This window comes from Cryptomeria japonica, chromosome 5 (genome assembly GCF_030272615.1).
Source record: "Cryptomeria japonica chromosome 5, Sugi_1.0, whole genome shotgun sequence".
Classification (NCBI taxonomy): domain Eukaryota; kingdom Viridiplantae; phylum Streptophyta; class Pinopsida; order Cupressales; family Cupressaceae; genus Cryptomeria; species Cryptomeria japonica.
The window spans coordinates 710,361,267-710,387,301 of NC_081409.1; the positions used below are offsets into that span (position 1 = coordinate 710,361,267).

Here is a 26,035-nt window from a genome sequence, read left to right on the forward strand (position 1 = left end):
TTGGGTGGGTGCAAGAAGTTGGGTACCAATTCCGCAGAAGTCTACAAGAAAAAATGTTTGCCACTAGAAACGAGTGCCCATTTTTTAAGAAATAGGCACTCATTTAGCTTTGGAGCCCCAACCCATAAAAATAAAACAGGTGCACATTTTGAAAAATGGGTGCCCGTTTAGGATCGGACCACCATAGAGAAACGGGTTCACGATTTTTAGAAATGGGCACACGTTTCTAAAAATGGGCACACATTTCTAAAAATGGGCACATGTTTCTTAAAGTGTTATAAATTTCAAAATGGGTGCCCGTTTTTTGAATTTTAAATAACGGGTGCCCATTTCATAAAAGATGGAGCGGGAAACACACCTATGCCTCGGTTTTGGCTTGGGTTAGGCTTGGTGGGACCAAGCCTATGCTTGGACCTCCAAAAAAATGGCTAGGGCACTGGAATAACAGATTTTTGCTTTGCTGTAATTTTTTGAAGGTCTTCTTGATCGTATTTTTTGTTGAAACGAAAACCCATTAGAGTTCTCACTATCCTAATTGCAAAAATGTAAATTTCATAGTGATATGATTAGTTTTACTATTTTTGCATTATTTATTAATCAAAAGTGGTACCTAAATGTAAAATAGTGAGGTTTCGTAAAACTTTAATAAATTTTTTGTTTTTAGTTTATTTTGAAAATAAATTATATGACATCAATCTACATACAATTCTTTTGAAGATTAAAACAAACAAAATTAAAAAATATGAAATTTTCATCAAATTATGGTGGTCGTACACGAGATGCTTTGAAAATGTACTTTATAGTCAATTAAAAATTAATTAAAAAAAATATATTCAATAAAAAAATAAGAAAAAATATTCTCATCAATATTTGGTGTATTAGGTATCTTTTCTCTGAAGGATTTGCAAACATTATTTTATTTACATCAAAATATGGTGGTCGTACACATGTGTGGTATGGTCCTGAAACAGGCATTCTGAAAAAGTGGTTTTTAAATATACCTACTAAAAAGAAATTTCTACCATGTGGGTATTGAAATAAATTACATATTTGAAAATTAGACTCCGAGCACTATGTTTTCTATTACTAAAGTTTTTTCAGATTCAAACTCTAAGTACCTCAAATTTTGACATCAATCAACAAAAAAATTGAAAAATAGGGAAAACACTTCCACTTTTTGCCCAAAAGTGGGACTCAACTTCTTGCACCCACCCCTTTCGAAGATCTCCCTTTGAAAGGTGAGACTTTAGAGAGTAATGTTGATCCTTCTCCCAGAGATTTTATTCCCCATGTAGAACCTTTGATGATTGAGGATAATATGACCTTTCTTACTAATATTCTTCTTACCAAAATATCAATGCCTACTTATAGTCTATCTCCTAAAACTGATCTTAACCATGATAACATTTTAGTGCAAGAAGAGACTATCAATAACTCTTCCAACAATTTTGTCTATTCTTCTTTTAAATTTCACAAGGACAAATTTTATATTCCTAAACCATCTTCAATAAATTTGATACATGTGAATGAAATAGATAATAAATCCCTCTTCATAGTTCAAGGTTCTTGTCCTTCTCATAATTCAAAACTTAAGACTATCTTATTGGTTAAAGGTGGTTATGCTAATGATTCTTTTTGCACTCGTAAGAAACCTATTATTACTGTGCAAGGAGGTTATCCTACTAAGAGCCCTTATGAGTATGCTAAGAAAATTACTAGAGAGAGTTATCATGCAATTGCTCACACTTACAACACAAGAAACAATAGGCAACCTAGTCCTCCTTTGGTTATCCCAACTTCACTTCCTCCCTCTCAACCTACTCTTTCACAAGCACCTCATATATCAAATCTTAGCAAGGATTATGATCTCATTGAACAAATTAAAGCTACTCCTGCCAAGATTTCCATTTTGGATTTGGTTCAAACTTCACCTACTTATCATGGGATATTACAAGATTCTTTGAAATACTTAGATGTCCCACCTGCAATGACACCTAATAACATGGCTTCTTTGATTGATCCTACAAAAAAACCCAAAGTTCAAATTGTATTCATACAAGATGAGTTACCTTCTCATGAAATCCAACATCAATATGCTCCCCTTATGATTGTGGTTATTATCAATGATATTGCTATAAGATGAACCCTTGTGTACAATGGGTATGGCCTTAAGGTTTGTGGTGTGGAGTTATTGGATAAGATTAATGTGGATGGTTCTCTCCTCGAACCTACTTCTATTTCTATTTGAGGCTTTGATAATGTTGCTAAAAAATATTTAGGTGTCATAACCTTGCCTATTAAGATAGGTCCTATCACTTTATCTACACTTATTCATGTCATGCCTAGTAATTTCACATATAACCTTATATTAGGGAGACCGTGGATTCATAGCATGCAAGTTGTCCCCTCAATTTTGCATAGGCAAGTCAAGTTCATTTGTAACAATAAGACATACACCTTGTTAGGTGATATCGATCTTCAAGCTCCATTAAAATCTGGATCTTCTTGTTCAAATACTTCTCATTCTTTTCCTAATCCTTCTACTTCTTCAAACACATCTATTTCCTTTAATGATCTTGTTCCTTCTAGTCCTCCTGATTCGTCTACCCAATCGGAATCTCCTCCCAAGGATATCTTTCCTCCCTAAGGACTAATATTAGATGATTATTTGGGATCTCTAAACTTTAACCCTACTTTTGTAGGATAGTATAGAGTATCTTGGAAAGGATCTAAGACCGAGAAGGAGAAACCTAAGAAGGAACCTAACGAGTAACCCACTTTGTCTGAACAACTAAGTAACCACTTTGTGGCTGCTTCTAATTCAAATAATTCTTCAAATTCTTCCTCTAATTCATAAAGCATTAAGGCCTATGAGGTGCAACCATCTCTCTCTGATTTGGCATCCCTTTATGGTTCCGGTTTTCACAATTTCTATAATGGCAATGGTTGTGGCATAAATGAACAAGGAATTAAAGTTCCTTTAGAACACAACACATATGAAGCTTCATTTGGACTTGGATATAATCCTTCTAAGACTACCAAAGAATCTAAAAGACCATCTCTCAATGTAAATTATATATTTAGTAGTGATGATAACTTCACCTCAATTAAATCATCTTCTACTTATTTTAACACTTATCTCCCTCATAAGAAAATCTTGGTGATGAAAAAATCTCTTTATGAATCTCCTCAAGAGATTTCTAATCCCACCTATGAGGCTTTATCTCCTACTCATTCTAAAAACCCTTCTTTTAGGAATAAGGCTCTAATGAATTACAATTATCCCTCTCCTAAGATTTCTTGTGTGCAAGAAAATTATGACTCACTAGCCTATTCTTCTCTTATAAACTTCTCTCTTTCTAAAGACTTTTTAACATTCATCATATTATACATGTTTTTAATCTCACTTATAGTAGAAAATTTAACATTTCATATTAAAATATCTCATTCAATCTATCATGTCTTTAAATAACATTAATAGCTATTATGTTGCTCATCATTATATGACAGTGGGAGATCACTTACTGGGGGCTCATTTTCATTCATGATGGTTCAATTTTACATGCAATTATACTTTTGAAAGCAACATAATAGCCTATTTTTATCCCATCTCTTGTCCCTATATATGGGGGGCAAGAGTGATTCAAACATCTCTCCTTCTTAAGATTAAACTTTCCCCTTTGTGAAGTAGTGTCTTCTATAATGATTTCTTATTGATTGTAGAGGTGTGTTCATATTTGAATTCCTTCTCTCATATTAGAGAAAGCATACCTAATGGTGATCTTAAGTACATATCCTTAATTGGGACTTCCTCCTTGGTGTTGGAAGTCTTTGATCATTTGTCAATTTATTTTCTTCATTGAGCAGTATCTTTTATAATAAACCCTTCTATTTTGTGAACGTGCATGTCCCTGCTGAGGATCTCTCACATTCTTTTAGAAGAGTGTTGTTATACAATCTCTCTTTGATGTCATTTTAATCATCCATTATTTTCCAATTTCCTTTATGGATTTGTATTTTTTGATTATATCTCTTGCATTGTTTCCATTTAAATCTTTCATCTTGTGTTAGAGAGCTCTCAAATCCTCACTCTCTTTGTTGTGTCATAGTTAAGGTTTAGTTCTCTTTCTTACCAAATGATTCTCCATTAGTTTTTTATCTTGTATCAGATCTTCTTGTGAGAATTTTTCATCAATCTTCTTTCACAATTCGATGTGGTAAACATGATACCCTGTTTCAACTCACTAAAATTAGCAAATTGAAACAGGGGGGCATATACCTACCCTCGAATTTTCATCACCTTCCTTAGTAAGAATTTAAGTGATTTTGTGATTTTATCTAACATGTGTTTTTGTAGGGTGTGGTTCCTAAATGTGTGCATATGCACATAGTGTCATATGACCACTAAAGTGGGGGCTAAACGTAGCATCATAAATTATACACCCCTGCTAGGGTGGTACAATTCTATGCTTAGTTTAGCACCTACCTTAGTGTGTTTGCATCTTGCATTGTAATTTCCCTTTAAACATTTAATTAATTAATTTAATTAAATATAAAGTCATATTTCATTACTCCCCACATCATAAAATTGGGCCCTTTACCCTATGTGTGCCCATTTTTATTCTATTCCTCTAATAAATCATTAAATCATAAACCCTAATTATGTCCTATTTTGACCTTCAAGACTCGATTTCACATATCATAACACCTCAAAATAAGCTGTAACTTTGGGATTCACTCTAATATCATCATATCTAACGACCCTAAAAATTTGGTGAAAATTTGGTCGGACCATGTGCAAAGTGCACATGGTCCTTGGCTTTTTTCTCGAAATTTTGTGAGCATAGTTCTATGATATTATAATACTTAACCCCAATAAATTGGTGGGAAATTGAATCTTTAAGTCAACCTAAAGATAAAATTAATATCTAGGGTTTCATACATAAGAATTCTCTATCTTCATTTGAGGGGATCCTTTTCTAAGAATCTACGAGTAGGTTTGGGAGCATAAAGAGCCTTCTATGTACCAAAAGAGCAGATCTTTGAAGTCTTCAAAAAAATTCAACATTTATCAAGCATTATTCCATTAATTACATGAGATTTTGAAGATGTAGGAGAACAAGAGGAGATCACCGAGTGAAGATTAGCTTGTACCTCTCCCTTGGGGTTGGTTATGGTTTCATGTTGTTTCCATGTCTTTGTATAAGCTTCATTTTGATCCATATTCATGCTTTGGATCACTTTGCATCATTGATTTAGATTATTTACTTTGTTAATCATATGCATTTAGGGTTTACTCTTTAGGTTTGCTCTAGATTGTTTGCTTTCATTTTAGGATCTTGCACACACACAAGGTTCTTGCACACACTATTTTACTACATAAATAGACTATTTGTTGAGGTGGAAATAACCAACAAAGTGTTTTGACCAAGTCAAATCCCTATAGCCACCCAAATCCCTTCTTTTTTAGCTATAGGTGTAGGTACAAGTACCCTAGAGGGATTACAAATCTGGAGAAGGCACTAGAACTATTTTGAATTCTCAGATTTGCCTAAATCTATCAGGGATAGGGGTGTGGTACCCTATTCTTACCCATGAAAGGGGATTGGTGCCATGGTCCCCCTCAATTTCAGTGATTTCTGGCAGGTTGAGGGCTCAAGATCTCAAGATTATACTCTACCAGTTACAGCTCTTTGTTATAACATCAAGGATAGGGGTGTGATGCCTTGGTCCTGGTCAGTATAGCTCAGTTTTAGCATTAGGAACACATTCAAATTCCTCCCCCTTCTTTCCTTTTAGTATCTCAATTTCAGATCTACAAGTTTGTGCAATTTTAGTTTATATATGCTTCATTGTTCGTCTCCTAGTCTACTTGATCAATCTTTCACATCTTTATTTCACATACAACAAGAGGAATAGAAACCATAAGAGATAATCCTTGGCTCTCTCTTTCTCACAAGAAGTAGCCAAAGTGATCTATCTCCATAGGCTCTTTCGTATTCCCAATGTGTAGGCTAAAATGGGATTAGGTCCTAGTCACCTGATCTCGCTTTTTCCACCTATAAAAATACTAAAATGGAAAATAACGGTCTCCTACCATATGTGATCTGCACTCTTACTACACTAATTATTTATGATAGGTTCATATCCAAAATAAAGTGTGAGGAGAGTGTATAAGTTTCCTAAGATACATGGTTTGTTGGTAATGTAATGAGCTTACTAGCAACTAGCCTATGTAATCGATTCAAATTTTGTGTAAACATTTCAACCATTTTATTTTGTGTAACATGACATTAACAATAAAATAAAATAGTTGAAATGCTTACACAAAATTTGAATTGATCACAAAAGCTATTTTCTAGTACAAGCTCATTACATTAAAAACAAACCATGTATCTCAAGAAACTTATGGACTCTCGTCACTCCTTATTTTGGATATAAATTTCATGTATAGGTATTCACATGTACTAAATTTTCATCTAGATATCTATGAAATTTAGGTAAATTATGTACATAATTTTCCTAACATAGATATCTAGATGATTATTTAGTACATGTGAATACATATATATGAAATTCATATCCAAAATAAGGTGTGAGGAGAGTCCATAAGTTGTTTAAGATATGTGTGGTTTGTTGGTAATGCAATGAGCTTATTGTTGTTATATGGAGCCTAATCAGACTCGAAGGTTAAATTTTCCCTACTTTTATTGGCATAGTTTCCCGCCTAATTATTCGACGAGGGTTTGGGGGTAGTACCCTTTGCGGTGTCCAGGGGCAGTGCTGAACAAAATTTTATTATTTTATAAAGGAGTTGGGTGTTATGTTTCTATTGGTTGACAGGTTGTAACCCTAATTTTTGTAACTGACAAAACTCTTGATAAAAGGCTAAGGGTTAGGGTTTTCTATAGAGATTTTTATAGCATTTTGTAGCAGTATTGAGTTGCAAGAGATTGTTGGTTGTAATTCGTTCGATTTACTAGACAATAATATTAGACTCTCTGTTTGGTGGATGTAACCTAAGATTGGGTGAACCATGTTAAAAATTGTCCCTTCACTATTATTATTTCTATGTTTTTCATTTCTTTGTTAATCTTTATTTGCATTTAATTGATATTTTATGCATGCAATTCCTAACACTTACTAGCAACAAGCTTATATAATTGATTCAGTTTTTGTGTAAAAAATTCAACTAGTTTCTTTTGTGTAACATGACATGATCAACAAAATAATATGGTTGAAATGCTTACACAAAATTTGAATCGATTACAAAAGCTACTTAGCAGTACAAGCTCATTGCAATACCAACAAGCTATATATCTCAGACAACTTATGGACTCTCCTAAAACCTTACTTTAGAAATGAATTATGTATACATAAATTCATGTACATGTATTTTAATAATATATAACCCCATTTATGGCCTATTCATGGGCCTAGACTAGATGATCCATTTGCAGGCCCTCCTCTTGCACAAAATATGGTGAAGTGAGCACCCCTGGGTGAGGGTTGGATTAAGGAAAATTTTGACAGATCTTAGAAAGGTAATACAGGTGTCTTAGGGATATGCGTGGTTTATAGAGATTGGAAAGGTAATATATTAGCAATATTTCCTCAAAGGTTGGATAGGGGACCAAATAATGAGGTAGAGGTACAGGCAACTCTATTGGTGATTAAATGGAGCCTAATACTTAGTTTTTTATAATTTTTATCTAGAAGGAGATTCTCTAATTATAATTAATATGATAATTAAAGGGGAGATACAAGCTTGGAAGTTATACAATTATGTTAAAAAAATAAAAAAATGATTTAATATTTTTCAATAACTTTAGAGTATCTCATGTTCACAAGATAGGGAATGAGGTGGTGGATGTGTTATCGAAGTGGGCCATGTCTTTTAAGGTGGAAAAGGCTATAGGAGGCAATTTTTATGCATCCTAGATTATGGAATGTACAGAGTAGGAAGGTGGTAGATGTGCTTATTGACTTGGTGTGTGGTGGATTAAATGTTAACTTAGTAGGAATAGAATGTTTTATACTAATAAGGATATTACCTAAATAAACATGCATTTATGAGCAGAGATTTTGATGGCGTGGGTTGGCGGATGGCCTTTGAAATGGGAGGAAGCGTTAAGTGCCTCAACTTTCTTAATAAGGATTATTTGTGGTCTGCTATGTGTATTTCTATCTGCATTTCAATTCTTTTTTTATAAAGATTGATTGAAGAGTGGATTGTGTGTGGTTGCAATGGTGGTGGTATTGTAGTAGTGGAGGATATGGAGGCTAGTTTCACATATTAAAACTGAGAGGTGGTTGGTTCCTTTTGTCGAGAAAGTATCAAATAGAAGGCTAAAGGGCATCTTTCATTTCAAAGACAACGGGTTAATTGATGAAGTTAATTTTCTATTGGGGGAGGGAATTAATCATATCAATCATTCATATCAGATGAATATGGATGTATATTCACTAATGGTGGTGTGGGGTCTGGAATTTGATGTGGACGTTGTGAAATGGGTTATGAGGGCTCTAGTACCAGAGGAGTATTTGATAGGGATGGACTCCATATTTCAATGGGAAGAGCCTAGAGAAGTTTCCAAGTGTCTGAAGGTGTCATTGATGATTCTCATGTAGGGATAGTGTCATTTGTAAGATAGAACGAGGGAGACTTGAAAGAGAGGTGCCAGGCATTGGTGTGGTATTGATGGGAAGCCTCAAAGACCTTCATGGAGTTGATGCACATGGAAGCGAAACTGAGAGAGGCAATGGAGGAGGCCAATCGGGAGGTGGGGTGCAAGTTGTAACCAAAAAAGAGAAAGAATGAAACAGAGGATTCTCATGCCAATTTATGTGGTGGCTCTTCTTGAATGATTTTTTTTTTTTTAAAGTCTATTTTGTATGTCTATCGATTTGATAGTACTCTATTATGAGTTCTTTTAAAATATCTCTCTAATGCTCTCTGTTTATGTTTTGGTGTTTGTATTTGAGCATAGTTGAGCTCATTTAGGTGTATGAATGGATATTTTGGGGGGGGTTCTTTGTGTTTTAGACTAGATGTAAGGGTATATTTTGTTTTTCTTATGGTGTTTTGAGATGCCCTCTAAGTGAAATACTTTAATTAATAAAATCAAATTATTACTGACCCAAAAAAATATAGAACCCCATTTATGTATGAGTATTGATGTGGACCATTCATGATTAGTTAAGTGGAAAATTCGTTATCAATTAATAATTTCTCTGGATCATCCTTCAAAATCACATTTTTTAATTTAAAATCATTTTTAGTGGACTTTAATTGAAATAAATTTGCATATTTAAACTTGGGTACAATTCACTTACATATGTGTTCATTCATGTATATATGTGTGTGCAAACCTGAATTAAAAATCAAGAGCAATTTCCCCAATGGGGAATAAAAGGACAAGATTATGCAAGTATGATCAATTAAAAGAGACAAAAACTAAAGACAAAATAACAACTCAAGAACAACCCATTGATGACAAAGTTACTGTAGTTTAGGAAGGACAAGAAATTGGTCTTAGTCAATCCAAAAAAATTCCATGGTATGGAAAATTTGGAGATAGATGAAGATTATCTTTATAATGGGATTTCAATTGAAGATATGATACCCAAAAGAAAATTAAAATTACACTATAAAAAAACTGGGATGAATATTTTCAAGATAAACCTCTAATTGGAAGAGCACAATTATGCACAAATTTATTTAGGAGAAAATAAATGACCGTTGTTTGGAGTTGTGAAATATTGATAACAAGAAAAAATTATTAGATATTTTAGTAAATCAAAAATTAATTAAAAAATTGTAAGTAGCACTAAAATGTATTGAGATCATGAGTTGAGGTATCGATTTAAGTGTTGCACATAGAGCATTGATGACTATGATTTCTAGTAAGAAATTATTGCATAGAAGACAAGTTCAAGCAATTGACCAATTACTAAATGTATCTAGAAGAACTATCCAAATATGTATTAGGAAGAGAAATAGGTTGGATGAAAATATTGAAAAAATTTGGGTTAATATTTATAGGGTTCCTCAAAAGGATAGAATTGTTAAGGATGTAAAACAATAGGTAGTTGAATACTAGACCAACCACTCTTGTGTTTCTTCTAATAGAAGGGACAGTATAAAAATGATGGATGAACATACTATAAAAATTTCACATCCAAAACATTTTGTAGACACAACAAAAAGTGAACCCTTTGAAGAATTCAAGCAAAAATTTTTAGATGTGAAGATTTGTCAAAGGATGTTTGATGGATTATGATCATGTTTTGCAAGTATAAATAAGGTATGCAACACTTATTTTTTATTAAAAGAAAATAGGTTTTGAAGGGTCCCCAAACCTTAACACAATAAAATAGTATAGCAAAAGGGAACCAACAAAGAACTAGACATTGGACAACAACAAAACAACAACAATAGAAACAAGGGAACAAACCCTAGAAACCTTATAAATTTTTAGCAGGCTTTCATTATTTTGAATCAAATCCTCATTTATTCTCTAAACGTTGTTGACAACACTATCAATGGGTGTAACATTTTTGTGGTATGTGAAACTTGTTTTTGTCGAAATCATATTGAATTTCATCTACACTTGAAATAATGTATAAAAAATACATGCACTAATTTTGAAAATTTGAAGAAATTTTTACAAATTGATAATATTGATCTTTCAAGCAAGTTATGTGGAAGAGATTTGAATATGAGAAATAGAAAACAATTTTGGGAGTGTAATCGAACATAAATTATGTTGCAAGAGAGTGGATCACCTTGCAATGAGTTTATGCATATATTTCAGAATATCATATTGTTGAATATACCAACACACAAGACAACTGAGAGGGGGATTGAATCAGTTTTATAAAATATTAAACTTAATTCTTAAAGTATATCTACAATAAATATACTTTAATACATAATCTACAAAAAGATAAGCATGAAACATCAAACACACCATGCACAATGAGACATCGCATTTTACATGGAAAATCTTGTTTGGAGAAAAACCATGGGGAAGCTATTCTTAAGATATAAACACCTATTAGGGTGACATTGGTTAAGGTTATTTTTACAAAGAAAGACTTACTACTAGAGGCTCATTACTAGATGTCTCATTGCTCGAGAGAAAGAAAGAAGATTCTCATTGCTTGAGAGAAAGAAAGAAGAGGCCCACTATTGGTGGGCTCATTGCCAAAATGAAGAAGAATAAAAGAGAAAGAATCCACTGGAAATGGACTTCTACAACAACATGTGTAGATACCTTCAGCTCATTTCTTCTAGTAGCTAACACATTAAAGCTCACACAACTCAACTCTTTTCATGAAATCAATACCAACTGTCAAACTATCAGGAAGATAGATCATTTTTATTCACTTTCATTGCATTCTACTTTCTTTCACTCATACACACACATATGCATATACTCATCAGTATATATATCATCCTCTCATATGCAAAATCTCCCAAGTTCGGCTAAGTAACTTAATCAAACACTATTCAAATTAGATTCGCACTAAATATTCAATGGTAGAGAAGAATATAAAGTGGACCACAACACATCTTAATTAGGGCCAAAATGATTATCAAACACGTCATAAAAAAGCCCATAATTATAAGAGCATTAGAGTAGAGTGTAGACACCCAAGATTGGCCAACCCTAGAGTAAACACCAACAATCTGAAAAATAATACTTCCAAAGCCCAATAACATGTGCCAAATTAATAGAATGAAGCTAAGGACAATATCATCCTAACTGCAAAAATGCTTGATGCTAGAAATTGTAATGTGGAGAAATACGAAGCATGCATTTTACAAAGGATCACTATCAAACACTATCAGCCATACTGGTAAACACAACTTCATAATCATAGCAATTTGAAGTACCAAATATAGAATATAAATGTCCAAACATATCTATCCAAATTGCATGAATAGATATGCAACATAGAAGATATGTTGAGTAAATTACCCATCATAACTACACATAAACCTCACCAATACTTATACCAAGCAGTCACAAATGATAACCAAATCATGTTGACATCAGTAACAACACATGAATAGCTCATTCTAATTAACCTTTTTCATTGATGCCAAAACATCAGCAATAATAACAACAACAACAATAGCTCTCATTCCATCAAACATCAACAACTAGATCATTCTTGCACCCTTTGCCATCAAGGATAAATCTCAGATACAAAAATATCAGCTCATTCTTCTCAATTCTTCAAAAATTTACATTGCATCAAGCTCCCCCTAAGAGGTAACACCAAGTCATTAGTCCATAACAAAAATGTTCATGAAGTTCACTAGACTAATAGATCACTATATGCATTTAGTTTAGAAAGGGAGGGGAAATGACCCATAATTTCTTTTGAAGATATTCAAAAGTAGTTTTAACAAGAGGTTTAGCGAATATATCAGTAGGTTATTCTTTTGTAGGAACATAATCAAGTTTTACTTTATTCTCCAAAACTTTCTCCTTAAAGAAGCGATATTAAATTGAAATATGTTTCGTTCTTGAATGCTATCGTATTCTTAGATATGTTTTTGCACTAGTATTATCATAAAAGATAGAAATAGGTTCATCAAACAATATTCCAATGTCCCTCAAATTTTGTTTCATCCGTAACACCTAAGTAGAACAAGAAGCAGCAACAATATACTTAGCTTCAATAGTAGATAGACATACTCAATCTTGTTTCTTACTCAACCAAGCAACCAAATGAGGTCCAAGTAAAAATAGACCTCTACTAGTACTTTTCTTGTCATCCACATAGCCAACCCAATCTGCATCTATGCAGGCAATCAAAATGAATTTAGACCTTTTACGATACCATAGACCATAGTCTTATGTTCCTTTCAAGTATCTAAATTTTTTCTTCATAACAACAAAATGTGTCTCTAGGGTCATGCTGAAATATAGCCACAAGACATACTACATGTATGATATCTGATCTAGAACATATATTTTTTCCACCATTTCACACTCATATTCTTCCTTATAATTTATCACTTCCCTCCTCAAACAAATATATCTATAATTTAGAAATTTCTTAAAAATTACTATGATCCCTTCTTTAGAAAGTATGAATATCTCCAATGGTGTAAGATAAAAATCTTGATTGAAAATAAAGAGCAGGTCAAAACAATATGTAAATACATAATGATCATATATTATTTTATTCTACTTGAATATTTCAGGGAAAGGGAAGAATGAGATTGAGTAAAAAGTAGTTGATAGTGCATGATATATGATATAATTAGTAAAGTAAATAAAAATAAAATTATGAATTTAGTTTCTTTAGTTTTAATAACGTAAATCATGATATAATCTATGATATAAGAATAAAATAGACTTCTAAGGTATTTTATTTAGAGTGTATATTTTTTCCACTCCTTCACACTCAAGTTCTTCCTTTTAATACATCATCTTCTTCCTCCAACAAATAAATCTATAATTAAGAAATTCCCTATAAATTATTATGATTTTTAGTGGTATCAGATGAAAAGCTTGATTAAAAAGAAAGTATAGGTCAAAACAATACTAAATTTATTATCGTCATATATTATTTAATCTACTTGTATATTTCAAGGAAAGGGAGAAAGAAGTTATTAAAAATTAGTTGATACTGCAAGATATATGATATAATATTAAATATGAATGGTTTTTTTTTGTAGCATAAGTTGAATTGTATATTATTTAATGATGAGAATTCAATTTATTTCTAAAAAATATGCACTTTATTTAGAATGTATAGATTCTTTCAACTGCTTCATGTTCATCTTCTTCGTTTTGATACACTACCTTCCTCCTCAAACATTAAATAAATAATTTAGAAATTCCCTTTAAATTATCATGATATTTGATTGTTGTAAGATGAAAATCTTGATTTTAAAGGACTAGGTCAAAATAATACCTAAATATTTTTTGTCATATATTATTTATTCTAATTGTATATTTCAGGGAAAGGGAGGAAAGAATTATTAAAAATTGTTGATAACACAAGATATATGATATAATTAGTAGAGAATCAGAAGAAAAAAAATGAATCGCTTCTTAATTTTTTTATATTATAAATTAATTTTGTATATAATATTTGATGACAAAAAATAAATATATTTCTAAATTAACTTATGCATTTTCTTTAGGATGTATCTTTTTCCACTCATTCATACACATTTGTTTCCTTTTAATTCTTTACCTTCCTCCTTTAAATACTAAATCTATAATTTAGAAATTTCTTAGAAATTATCATGTTGTCCAATGACGTAAGATGAAAATATTGATTGAAAAGAAAGACTATGTACAAAAATTATCTAAATGTGTTATGACCATATATTGTTTATTATATTTGTATATTTCAAGGAAAGTGGAGAAATAAATTGTTATAAATTAGCTCACAGTAATATTTCATTATTAAAATATAGTCATATATATTAAAATCTTACAAACATTTTTATTTTTAGTAAGCATTAAATGTGTGTAGTTTTTTACCTTTATGTGTTATTTCAAATACTAAATTTTGACTTATTTTTTATTGTAATTTACTAAATGGATCAAATTTGTTATTAAAAATATTGTTCAAGATGGTCTACGAGCACTACGACATTTATTTGATTGTTTTATACAATGACTCTAAACTATACACAAAGAGCATATATTGTGTCCCTACGGTATCTAAAATACTTTTTGATGACAATTTGTAATTATCAATATGATGGGAAAAGACATTTATTAAATACAACCACTGCAAGATTTAAAAATTTAATTATTTATTGGTTGAACTATATTATTTTTAAAAAATAAATAGTTAAGATGTTATGGTATTTTTTCTAAGAGTAAAGGAAATCATTTTATCAAGCTTCATAATCTTAAAAAAAAGTTAAAACATTGGGGATCACCTAGTGGTGTAGTGGTGTTGTCATTGCACAAAAAGTGAATGAATGAAAATATAGAACATTAAAACAACACAATCCCAAGAGGCCCTAGTAAAAGTCAATAAACCATAGTTGAAATATAGACAAGAGATAATAAACTACATACAAGAATGTGCTAGGTCCATTGGATGGCTACATCATCAAGGCTTTTTTTAAAGATTTTAGTATTGTTGTACACCATCCATTTGATGGCAATTACTCGTCCTTATTACCCTTGCTTCTCACATTCTTACCTCTACTAATCTTGCTTAAAGGTCATCTTTCAAATCTATGCTTCCTTCCATTGCCTTCATTATATCAAGTAATAGTGAAATAATGAAATATTATGTCTTCTTTTGTCTTTTACTGTGTCTATAGAAAAAGAATTTAAAATAATGTAAAGTTAACCAAGTTTCTTGTATTAGTATTTTTATATACAAGGAGCTTTCGTGATTATTATGCCTACAGAAAAAGAATTTAAAATAATGTAAAGTTAACCAAGTTTCTTGTATTAGTATTTTTATATACAAGGAGCTTTCGTGATAAGAAATATTGGACATAGAATTTCTTTCCACAATCTTGAATTGTTGATGAACATTTTCAACCATTAATTTTAATATTTGTTCCTTGTTATAGAAAACACAGATTCAATATCATAAAACAATTCATATTAAATAAACAATATATAATAAAATAATTCATAATAAATAAAAAATATCTAATGTTTATAAATATTTCATGTGAAATTCTGATCTTGTGAAAGAGTTCTAACAATTATTTATTGAAACAAAGATCTCATAGACAAAACTATTAACATCCATTAATTTTTATTTTTTATAAGACCACCCACTTATTTATTTATTTATATATAATTTTAAGATATCATAAAATTCCATTTCTTTAAAGAACTCAATTTAATAACTAACATTAATTGAAATTCAAACACGATTGAGAAAACTCATATAAGAGTACCCACCTTAAAATACATCCTAGCTTTTACTTCAAGCTTAAAATGCATACCCTGTTTACATTATTCTACAACACTGTCATTGCTATCGCTATCAGTCTCGGTTCGGTTGACTTGGTTATCTACGAATGCAGAATTCAGCATCTGCGGAGTTTGAGGTTCCATCTTCCCTTCCAGCATCCGCACTACTTGTTCCATGCTTGGCCTCCCCTCCTCCTCCCTTTCTATGCATAATAACCCTACAACGCTTGCTCTTCTCACCTCTTCAACATCTGCCTCCGCTGCAACACTTTCGTCCACAATATTAATCATCTTCCCCTGGCAAATTTGGGCTGCAGCCCATGCGGGAAAGTAATACTGACTTGAATCTTGCACGTTTAAATCCAGACTTCTTCGGCCAGAAATTATTTCCAAGAGCGTTATACCAAAACTGTACACATCAACTTTGGAAGTGATGGGAAGACCGGAGATCCACTCAGGAGCCAAATACCCTCTCGTTCCTCTTGTTGTTGTTAGTACGTTGCTGAAATCTCTACCCACAAGCTTTGACAACCCAAAATCTGCTAACTTGGGTGAAAAATTACAATCGAGAGTATGTTCTCGGGCTTTATATCTCCATGAATGATGCGATCTCTACATTCCTCATGGAGATAAACTAAACCTCGTGCAGTCCCTAAAGCGATCTGGAATCGGATCTTCCAGTCGAGTACCTTTGGTTTACTTCTGGAGTTACTTTCATCGAGAAAGCCTAAAGCGATCTGGAATCGGGTCTTCCAGTCGTGTACCTTTGGTTTACTTTTGAACAGCAAGGAATTTAGAGAGCCATTGGGCATGTAATCATAAACCAACAACCTTTTGGATCCTTCAGCACAAAACCCTCGAAGCCTGATCAAATTCCCATGTTGTATGCTGCCAAGAGAACTGATTTCCGCTCGAAATTGCTTATCTTGTTGTTTTGAACCTTCCAATTTCTTTACGGCCACAAGCGTGCCGTCTGGTAGAGATCCTTTGAACACTGAGCCGAATCCTCCGCTCCCCAACTTAGACCTAAAATTCCTTGTTGCAATCTTCAACTCCTTGTAGCTAAACGTTCTAAGTGAAGGGCCTGAGGAATCTTCAATTGTGTCCATTGGTTGTCGTAGCCGATACCTTTGCCACATTAAAAATAAAAAGATAATCAAAGCGAGGGTGAGAGCACTCACAATAATTATGGTTTTCAGTTTGGAGGACGGTGGTTTATGAAGCTTTGGAAGTGCAGAGGCAGCCACTCGAATGGAGATAGTCGATCTGCTGTTTTGGATGTTTAGCAAATCTCCTGACCAGATTTTGCAGGGTCCTGAAGGAGAATTGAAAGTAAACGCAGTGCACGAGCAGTTGCGGAGGCAGGCTTTCTGGCAATCTTCCTTTGTGGGTGCAGGGTATGACGAAGCTGAATCATCAGGCAACGTTACACCAGAGTCGATAAATTTGTCAGGGCTGCCTTTTTGGGTACTGCAGTTTAATGGGCTCTGCCGAACACAGCCACTTGACCACCAGTCATGTGAGTCCCAGGCACGCTTGTCTGCCGGTGAGAAACCTCCCATGCAGCTGCAGAACTGAAGATTGTTGGAGTTACAGCTTCCATAAGCGCCACAAACACCATATACGTCGCATTGATCTCTGGGGCGACTCACTACCATGATTGGTTTAGGTTTATCATACAAACAAAATATTTGTATTGCTCCGGAATTTAGTTTTAGAAAACATGAGACCAACTTCAGCACTGTATAACTAAAATACAAACCAGAGCTAGTACTTTTATGGCTGATATTGTACAAGTCTCCATTTACCAGTTCAGGAAGCCCACTGAAAATTTTCCCGTCCCAAGTTCCACTCTTCCAATACTGAACAGAATTGTTCCATGTTAGCACGAATTCTCTAGCTCCAGATGGATCCAACTGAATGGAGAAAAGCCCAGGAGCGGGATCCATTGAGTTTTTCCAACTGATTAACTTTTGCTGTTCACTGAGCCACATCCCGGGCAACACGGTATCTACAGGAAAGTCGAAACTCTGCCAAAGAGTCTCAGATTCATTGTAGTTGCTCAGCATCAAAAAATTACCAGAATCTAACAGCACAGCCCGCGACGGCTTGTTCGATACATTGGCCGACCAAAGAGACGTGCCCTCTGCATCAAAAAGTCCCAGATTACCTTGTTTTGACAGCTTCAAAACGCCAGGCTTGTTTTTTGCCGGGCTCTCCCTATTAGCCACCCAAACAACGGCCTCCTTTGATAATATAGCATACCAGATGCCAAGATACCAGTTATTGCTTCCGTTTGGGCTGAAAAATCCCAATTCAAACGTGCCATTCTGTGATATTATTGTCTGATTTCCAAAAAGCGAGGCGCCCAAGAGAAGCGAGTCTCCGCTATCAGTACCAGTAGATAACGCATGACAATTGGAAACTATAATTAGTACAGTAACAGCGAAGATCATATTCGTCAGTAGACAGTTCCTCCTCATTTCCAAATGCTTAGTATTTCGGCGTCTCTCTTCAGCTCTTAACGTCTTCTGTTCAAAACTAGAAATGGGCGCACCGGTAATTTTGATAGTAGTATGAACTTTAGCGTATCTGGAAAGAGAAGTGGAAGATATAATTAGTAGAGTATCAACAAAGATAAGTATGAAAGGTATCTTTTTACTTTCTATAGCATAAATTAGTTGTGTGTATTATTATTAGTTCCAGTGAATGCTAAGTTTTCATTTGTTTAATCAATTCATTTGATTAAATATAGACATTAGAAATTTTGAGAAAAAATTTAAACAAAATTTGTTTCATCCATCGAATAAATTGTTATTAAGAAAAGTGGTCGTATTAGAAGTGGACTTTAATTCACCACTTCGAAGAAACAATATTTACGACTTTTTCGGCCCTCTCCCGAACTTTGAAGAATCCCGCACGTTCAATGCTGACTGGCGATGATGAGTATTCACATTGTCTTTGATATAAAGGTATTCACATTGCCTTTGATGTGAAAATTGAATCTTGTCCGTTCTGCGTCTCTTAAAGAACATAAACCAGTAGAGGATTGCAGTCAATTTTTCAAACCAAAAAAATTCCAATCCATATCAAAGAAAATTTGCTGCGAAAGGTTGCTGCTAAATTTGGCAATGGTGAACAGGTGGTCTTTGATTTTTGCAATTTTCTGCCAATTTTCTCATTTTTACGGCGATCAAGAAAGGAATGTGGATCGTTATTGCAGGGTTTGCTTTTTCTATGTCTAGAAAATGTTGGCCATTGTTTTCTTTGGAGCTTTCAAATGTCAACCAGATTATACTTCATCACATGGTTTTTCGTCCGTAATGTGGACTTGTGAAGCCCCATGTCCCTCTTCACTTGATGGTTATTCTATGGTCAAAGGTAATAGTAAGGGTATTTGCTCAGAATTTTGAGGTTGTTTGGTTCATTTTCTCAATTTAATAGTTTTCATGATTAAAGGTAATGGTGATGGTGAGAATAATATATTTGGTTAGATTTTTGAGGTCGATTAGTATTCTTATTCTTTTATGTATAATTTGTCAAATTTAATGGTCAAAATCTAATTAAATTTATTCTGTTGTTAAAGGTAATGGTGAGAGTGGCACATTTGATTAGAATTTTGAGGTTGATTAGTATTGTTATTCTTTTATGTACAATTTGTCAAATTTAATGGTCAAAATCCAATTAAATTTATTTCGTTGTTAAAGGTAATGGTACGAGTGACACATTTGGTTAGAATTTTGAGGTCGATTAGTATTCTTATTCCTTTATATATAATTTGTCAAATTTAATGGTCAAAATCCAATTAAATTTATTCTGTTGTTAAAGGTAATGGTAAGAGTGACACATTTGGTTAGAATTTTGAGGTTGATTGGTTCCATTTTGTTGTTTCATGTATAGTTTGTCGTATCTAGTGGTCGATTTCCTTAGCAACAATTGGTTTATGTATAAAGTATTGAACTCAACTATCAATTGTGAGAATTGTTGCTCATCTATCTATAGTTTATAGAATTTAGTAGTCAATTGTTTGAATCCTTTCTTATCTGTGACATATCACAAATTGGGCTACTAATTTTGGGGTAGAGCACACATCTTGAGTAGGTCAACAAAGTTGGGCCATTTTAGGAACTTCATATGAGCACTAGTATGAGAACCTATAATGTGGCACAATGAGGATGATGAAAATCGAGTTATACTTGAATCATAGATGGACTGCTCACCACATCAGTTGGTAGCTTAATGGAACAACACCCAAAAAGAAAATGGGAGGTCCTAAGTTTGATTCCAATTGATCCATGAAAAAGAATGGCATTGGATCCATGTTTTATTTATGTGTTTTTTTTGAAGTAAACCATCAATTGTTTAAATTCTTTTTTATTTATGCATAACTTGTAGAATTTAGAGGACAATTTTTGTAATTCTTGCTTATTTATGTTAATTTATCCATCAATTGCCTTAGTTTTTTCAAAATTCTCTTAAAAAATAACTAGGATAATTATGAGATGATTTTTTTGGATTTACTTGCATAGTTTGAGTTTATTGAATAATCTTTAGATGAGTAACAACATTTCAAACCTTTGTCTAATTCCCTTTGTTATTTAGAACAAAAAATTGGGTAAAAAGTTTTAGTAAATTAGAAGGGCGGGCATTATTCGTTAGCCTTGAATGCATTCTAAAAATGTTAAATTTGATAGTGTATTAAATATTTATGATATTATTATAAATAGTAAAATACAATTGAGTATTTCCTTAAAATAGTTGATAAGATTTGACCTTTCTACCTTTACTGATATTGAGCTGAAGGTTGCATATACATAAATATTATTATAAATAGTAAAATACAATTGAGTATTTCCTTAAAATAGTTTGTAAATTTTTAGATAAAAAACTTATAAATTTTCTTAATGGACTTATTTTAAATCTATATAATGATGTTTATTTTTTTCAATTTTTTTTTTATTCATTTTAAATTTTAAATTTAGAGTTTTATTTCTAAATGCAATAGTTATTCTAACAATAAAAATGAACAATAATATACATTTCTTTTTCTTTGCAGATATGAATTAGAGAATAATAATAAGAAATATTTTTCTCTTTACTCAAGGTGATGATTTGTTCTAGTACTCAAGACAATATTTAATAATAATCATCATGAAAATTTGATAAAATGTTTATCTTATAGGTAATATGAACTATCAAACTTGTATTAATTTGATCTAGTTTGTATTTAATTTGATTAACTTTACACATTTAATGATGGATTTATATTCTATGTCAATATCAGTTCATCAAATATGTAATTTTTCTCTAAATGATTTGTTATGTTTATTGAAAATTAGAATGCAAGAGAAAATCTTGTACTATACAAACCATGTTTCGTGATACAAGAATATATTGGTCATACAAAGTTTAATACATGCAAGTAATAAAGTACAAGAATTTTTATCCAAAACTCATTTAATGATTCTAATTACTCATGATGGTTGATGCTAAATCCCCTAAAATGACTTACACACTCACAATCCATAATCAAGATTGCATTTAATCCGTTTCTAATCTAATGATATAATCTTATGTAAATAAGACAAATGTCTTCAAACAATTTGACCACAAATATTCTGAAAAACTATTTATTTTTTACTATTAAATAATGTAAAAAATATTGTAGTAAAAACAATTTCAAATAAAATATTTCTTTTAAAATTTTTACAATTTCAAATAAAATATTTCTTCTAAAAATTTTACAATTTCTTAATGATTCAATTTCTAGTAGTAATACTTCGACTCGCGCACACGCGTTCAGATCAGAGGAGATTAGAAAATTGGTGTCCGATTTCTCGGAGTTTCAGCGTTGCTTCTACCATATAATACTGAAATGGAAAGGAACGGTCTCGTATATGAAAAGCAATAATACTGAAATGAAAACCAATAATACTGAAATGGAAAGGAACGGTCTCGTATATGAAAAGCAATAATACTGAAATGAAAACCAATAATACTGAAATGGAAAGGAACGGTCTCGTACCATATGTGATCTTCGCTCTTACTCTCTTTCCTTGGGCACCTCGCTTATTGGAAGTCAGACAATAATTTCGAAGAATGGGACGTTTGAATTGGGTTTTTTCAACCCAAATGGAAGCAATAACTGGTATGTTGGTATCCCAACATAGCTGACGAGATCATCGTTTGGGTGGCTAATAGGAAGAGCCCAACGAAGAACAAGCCTGGCGTTCTGAAGCTGTCAAACGATGGTAATCTTGGACTGTTTGATGCAGAGGGTAACCTTATTCACTTGATTACAATTTTGTTATTTTACTTCGTATGCCTCCTCTTCCTTGACATCTTTTCACTGTGCTAACAAATCCTTAACAGCTGTTGCTACACCTTTTTCTTTGGGAGTTAATTTATTTACCTGATCATGATAGTGCTTCTATTCCAAACAATTATTTGTCAATCATTCAGCTCTTTTTTTTACAATTCTTTTTCAAACAAAAGAAACTTTAAGAATAGCTCTACTTATTTACTTGATTTCTACTACAGCAATTTAGATCGCTTTTGATTGTTTCATGTATCTTCAATCGTCCTCTTTTCTTCTTATTACATAACTGATCAACAGCTACATGTGTGTCTTATGTCTACAAACCTCAACTTGTCAACCCTTTCAACTTACAATCTTCCAGACTTCATAGCAATCTCATCTTCATATGGCAGTTTTACCTTTTCCGATTTTTCTTTTGATCTTCTTTAGCAGCAAATTCAACTTACAATGGAAATTTTTTCGACACCCACAGACTTCTACAACTTGAATTCTCCAATCTTGCTCTCCTTGGATTCTAAAGTTGGCTCTGATACCAGTTTGAAAAGGAGTGGATGGAGAGAAAAGATATAATACAGACACCAAAACTCAGCAAAATATAAACACACAGATTCACTAAACTACTTCTGTGCTACATCACTCATTTTCTTATTAATCAATTGAATAACACCATTATATTTTCTCTTCAATGCTACAACATTCATCGTTTATTATTGATCACCTACATACCATCTAATGGTAAAAGAATTACAATTGCCTCTGTATTTATAGCCATACTGAGGCGGTTAACATTCTTGCAATGCACGATAATGGTGCAGATAAGTCAAAGATAATAGCATATAAACATTATCTGATGAATAGTCAGTTGAGAGGTCGGTGAAGGAAAACAATTAATCTTTTGTCATTTTCTTCATGCAGGGATAGGATAAAGATAAATATTTGCAATAAATGCTAGGTACAGAAAGTCTTTTCAACAAACAGATTCGGTGATGAATGGAGGCAGTTTGTCATGGCGGTGAATTAAGTCGTTTGCTCAAAAACATGGGAGAAATTAACTCCAACAAATAATTCCTGCTAACATGAACAAATATGTCCAGTATTGGGAGAGCATAACTTGGGACAGCCGTTTTTTCAGTGCACTTTCAGAAATAGAAAATGCTAGCTCAGGTTTGTATTTCAGTTATAAATTAGTCAAAAGGATCTCATGTTTTATCTAAATTAAGTCTGGAGGAATACAAGAATATGCTTTCTTTGATGCCACTAAACTGACCATGGTGTTGACTCGCCGTAGACATCAATGTGACGTATATAGTCTTTGTGGCAATTACGGAAGCTAGAACTACAACAATCTTTAGTTCTGCACATGCGTGGAAGGCTTTGCCCCGACAAACAATCATGCCTGGAACTGGTGGTCAAGTGGCTATGTTCGACAAAGCCCATTAAACTGCGACACCAAAAATAGCAGTATCTATATATTCATTGATATTACTGTGATGTTTCCTGATCATTCAACTTCTCCATACCTTGCACCCATAAAGAAAGATTTCCACAAAGCCTGCCTCCACAATTGCTCGTGAACTATGTTTTCTTTCAGTTCTCCTTCTTGACCCTGTCAATTGGCAGATTGACTATTTCCATTCGAATCGCTACCTTTGCACTTCCAAAGCATCAAAAAATGTCCCCCAAACTCAAAGCCATAAGCATTGCGAGCGCTCTCGCTTTCGCTGTTGCTTTGAGTGTCTTTTCATTTTTTAATGTGGCAAAGGTATTGGCTACGACCAATAGAGATGTGTGCGGATTTCTTAGACTCTTTTCTTAGAATATTTAGTTACATGGAGTTGAAGATTGCAACAAGGAATTTCAGGTCTAAGTTGGCTAGCGATGGATTAGGCTTGATGTTCAAAGAATCTCTAACTAATGGTATGCTTGTGGCAGTAAAGAAACTGGAAGGTTTAAGACAATATGAGAGGCAATTCCGAGCAAAAATTAGTTCTGTTGGCAACATACAATATGCAAATTTGATCAGGTTTCGAGGATTTTGTGCAGAAGGATCTAGAGGGTTACTGGTTTATGAGTACATGCCCAATGGTCCTCTAAATTACCTACCATTCACTTGTAATTCCAAAAGTAAATGGAATGTATTGGATTGGTTGATCCAATTATATATCGCTTCAAGCACGGTACGAGGTTTAGTTTATCTCCATAAGGAAAGCATAGGTGATGTAAAGCCTGAAAGCATTCTTTTGGACGATAATTTTTCACCCGTGTTGGAAGATTTTGGGTTGGCAAAGGTTGTGGGTACAGATTTCCACCTGTACTAGCTGTTCAACATCGTCTTCAGCCAACTTATCGTCTTCAGCCAACTTCAGTCTCCCACGTTATTCTCGCCAAGCTTATCTCAACTGCCCATGATAAATGTTGCAGCTAACTTGCTGCTACAGTAAGTAGAGAATTTAATTTGTGATGTCTTACAAATCGAATGGACCGAGAATTTAATTTCAGCAGCATGTTTTCTTTCATGGTATCAGAGCTATGAGCAAATCGTGGGCTCTTGGTTGTGTGACTGTGTATATAAGTTTGTGTTGGCTACCTTTTGTGAAGTGTGTAGGCTGCGAGATAGTAGAAATCAATTCATGTAGTAGTTGGGTTTTTTCGGAGGATTCTCTTAGGCGGAGGCTGATCTAGTGGTTTTGCATGTTTCATCTTTTTCACTGGCATTTGATTCTTCTTCGGCTGACACGGATCACTCTTGATTAGATAAATCAATGCAATTGAGCATTAGAAGTTGATTTATTAGAACATGGAAGATAGATCTGGAGATTTAGAGTTCTAGAGTTGACCAACTCTGTAAATAAGCATGTATGCATTAGGCTAGTGAGCCGAATCTTGTATCCCGCATGTTGTCGGCAGATTGTAATCAGTTTTCATGATCTAATTCACTTGGTTCTCCATTGCCTCCATCATATTCCCTTGTTTCAATTTTGTTTACTCTTGTTGCACAGTCGAAATTGATCTCCTTGAGGCCCCTCCTACTTGGACTGCAACAAGTGGTATTAGAGAAATATTTTGTTCCGGAGATTGTGTTGTCCTGAAAGATTTTGTTGTATGGTGGCAGATTGAGGATCCGGCCTACAACTGTAGAGGATTGGCGTGAAGAGGGCCTGGAGGAATGCTAGAAATGGTGGAGCGCATGGAAATGTAGACCTTGTTGTGATGGAGATGTTGAGAGGAATTGCAGCTCGGTTAGAAGTCATTGAGACAGCCTAGAGAAGAGGTCGACATGTTGAAGATGTGAGCAAATATGAAGAAGAATTTGAAGAACAAGTAGCAAATCCATTGGTGAATGATCTAGTTGAAGAAAGGTTTATAAGGGCATTGTCAAGAGCGAATACTAGACTGAATTTTAGTCCACCGAATTATGATGGCAAGTTGGATTTAGATTAATTGTTAGATTGGATCATGGAGATGGAAAAGTATTTTGATTTTAAAGGCACCACAAAAGATAAGAAGGTAAGATATGCTTTTACTAAGTTGAAATACCATGGATCACTTTGGTGGGAACACTTGCAGGTTAATAGAAAAAGGAGAGGTAAAGAGAAATCAAATCATGGGAGCAGATGGTTACCAAGTTAAAAATAAAGTTTCTGCCAACTGATTATCAAGTGAATCTATTCCGCAAGCAGCAGAATCTGAAGCAAAAGGAATCTAGTGTGAAGGATCATACCGTTCAAAGCATTCTACAAGTTGAATATTAGATCCATAGATACGGATGATGAAGTTGAACAAGTTG

The 26,035-nt window shown here is 33.3% G+C and overlaps 2 protein-coding genes across 2 annotated transcripts; one reads left to right on the forward strand and one right to left on the reverse strand.

Moving 5' to 3' along the window:
* Positions 1-15,971: 15,971 nt before the first annotated feature.
* On the reverse strand, positions 15,972-18,385 carry LOC131042223 (G-type lectin S-receptor-like serine/threonine-protein kinase At2g19130). Its single transcript, XM_057975554.2, has 2 exons — positions 16,570-18,385; positions 15,972-16,468 (listed from the first exon to the last, which is right to left on the reverse strand). Exons 1-2 carry the CDS (start codon positions 18,383-18,385, stop codon positions 15,972-15,974), a joined length of 2,313 nt encoding a protein of 770 aa, XP_057831537.2.
* A 5,692-nt stretch (positions 18,386-24,077) lies between these two features.
* LOC131042222 (G-type lectin S-receptor-like serine/threonine-protein kinase At2g19130) lies at positions 24,078-24,566 on the forward strand. Its single transcript, XM_057975553.1, has one exon. The coding sequence runs from the start codon at positions 24,078-24,080 to the stop codon at positions 24,564-24,566; it is 489 nt and encodes a 162-aa protein (XP_057831536.1).
* Positions 24,567-26,035: the final 1,469 nt, after the last annotated feature.

Excerpts from the sequence above, each read along its gene's own strand:
- LOC131042223 (XM_057975554.2), bottom strand. The coding sequence starts at position 18,385 with ATGATCTTCGCTGTTACTGTACTAATTATAGTTTCCAATTGTCATGCG. Across the intron at positions 16,469-16,569 it reads CGCTTTAGGGACTGCACGAG|ATTTTGGGTTGTCAAAGCTT; the intron begins GTTTAGTTTATC and ends CCAAGTTAGCAG.
- LOC131042222 (XM_057975553.1), top strand. The coding sequence starts at position 24,078 with ATGGAGTTGAAGATTGCAACAAGGAATTTCAGGTCTAAGTTGGCTAGC.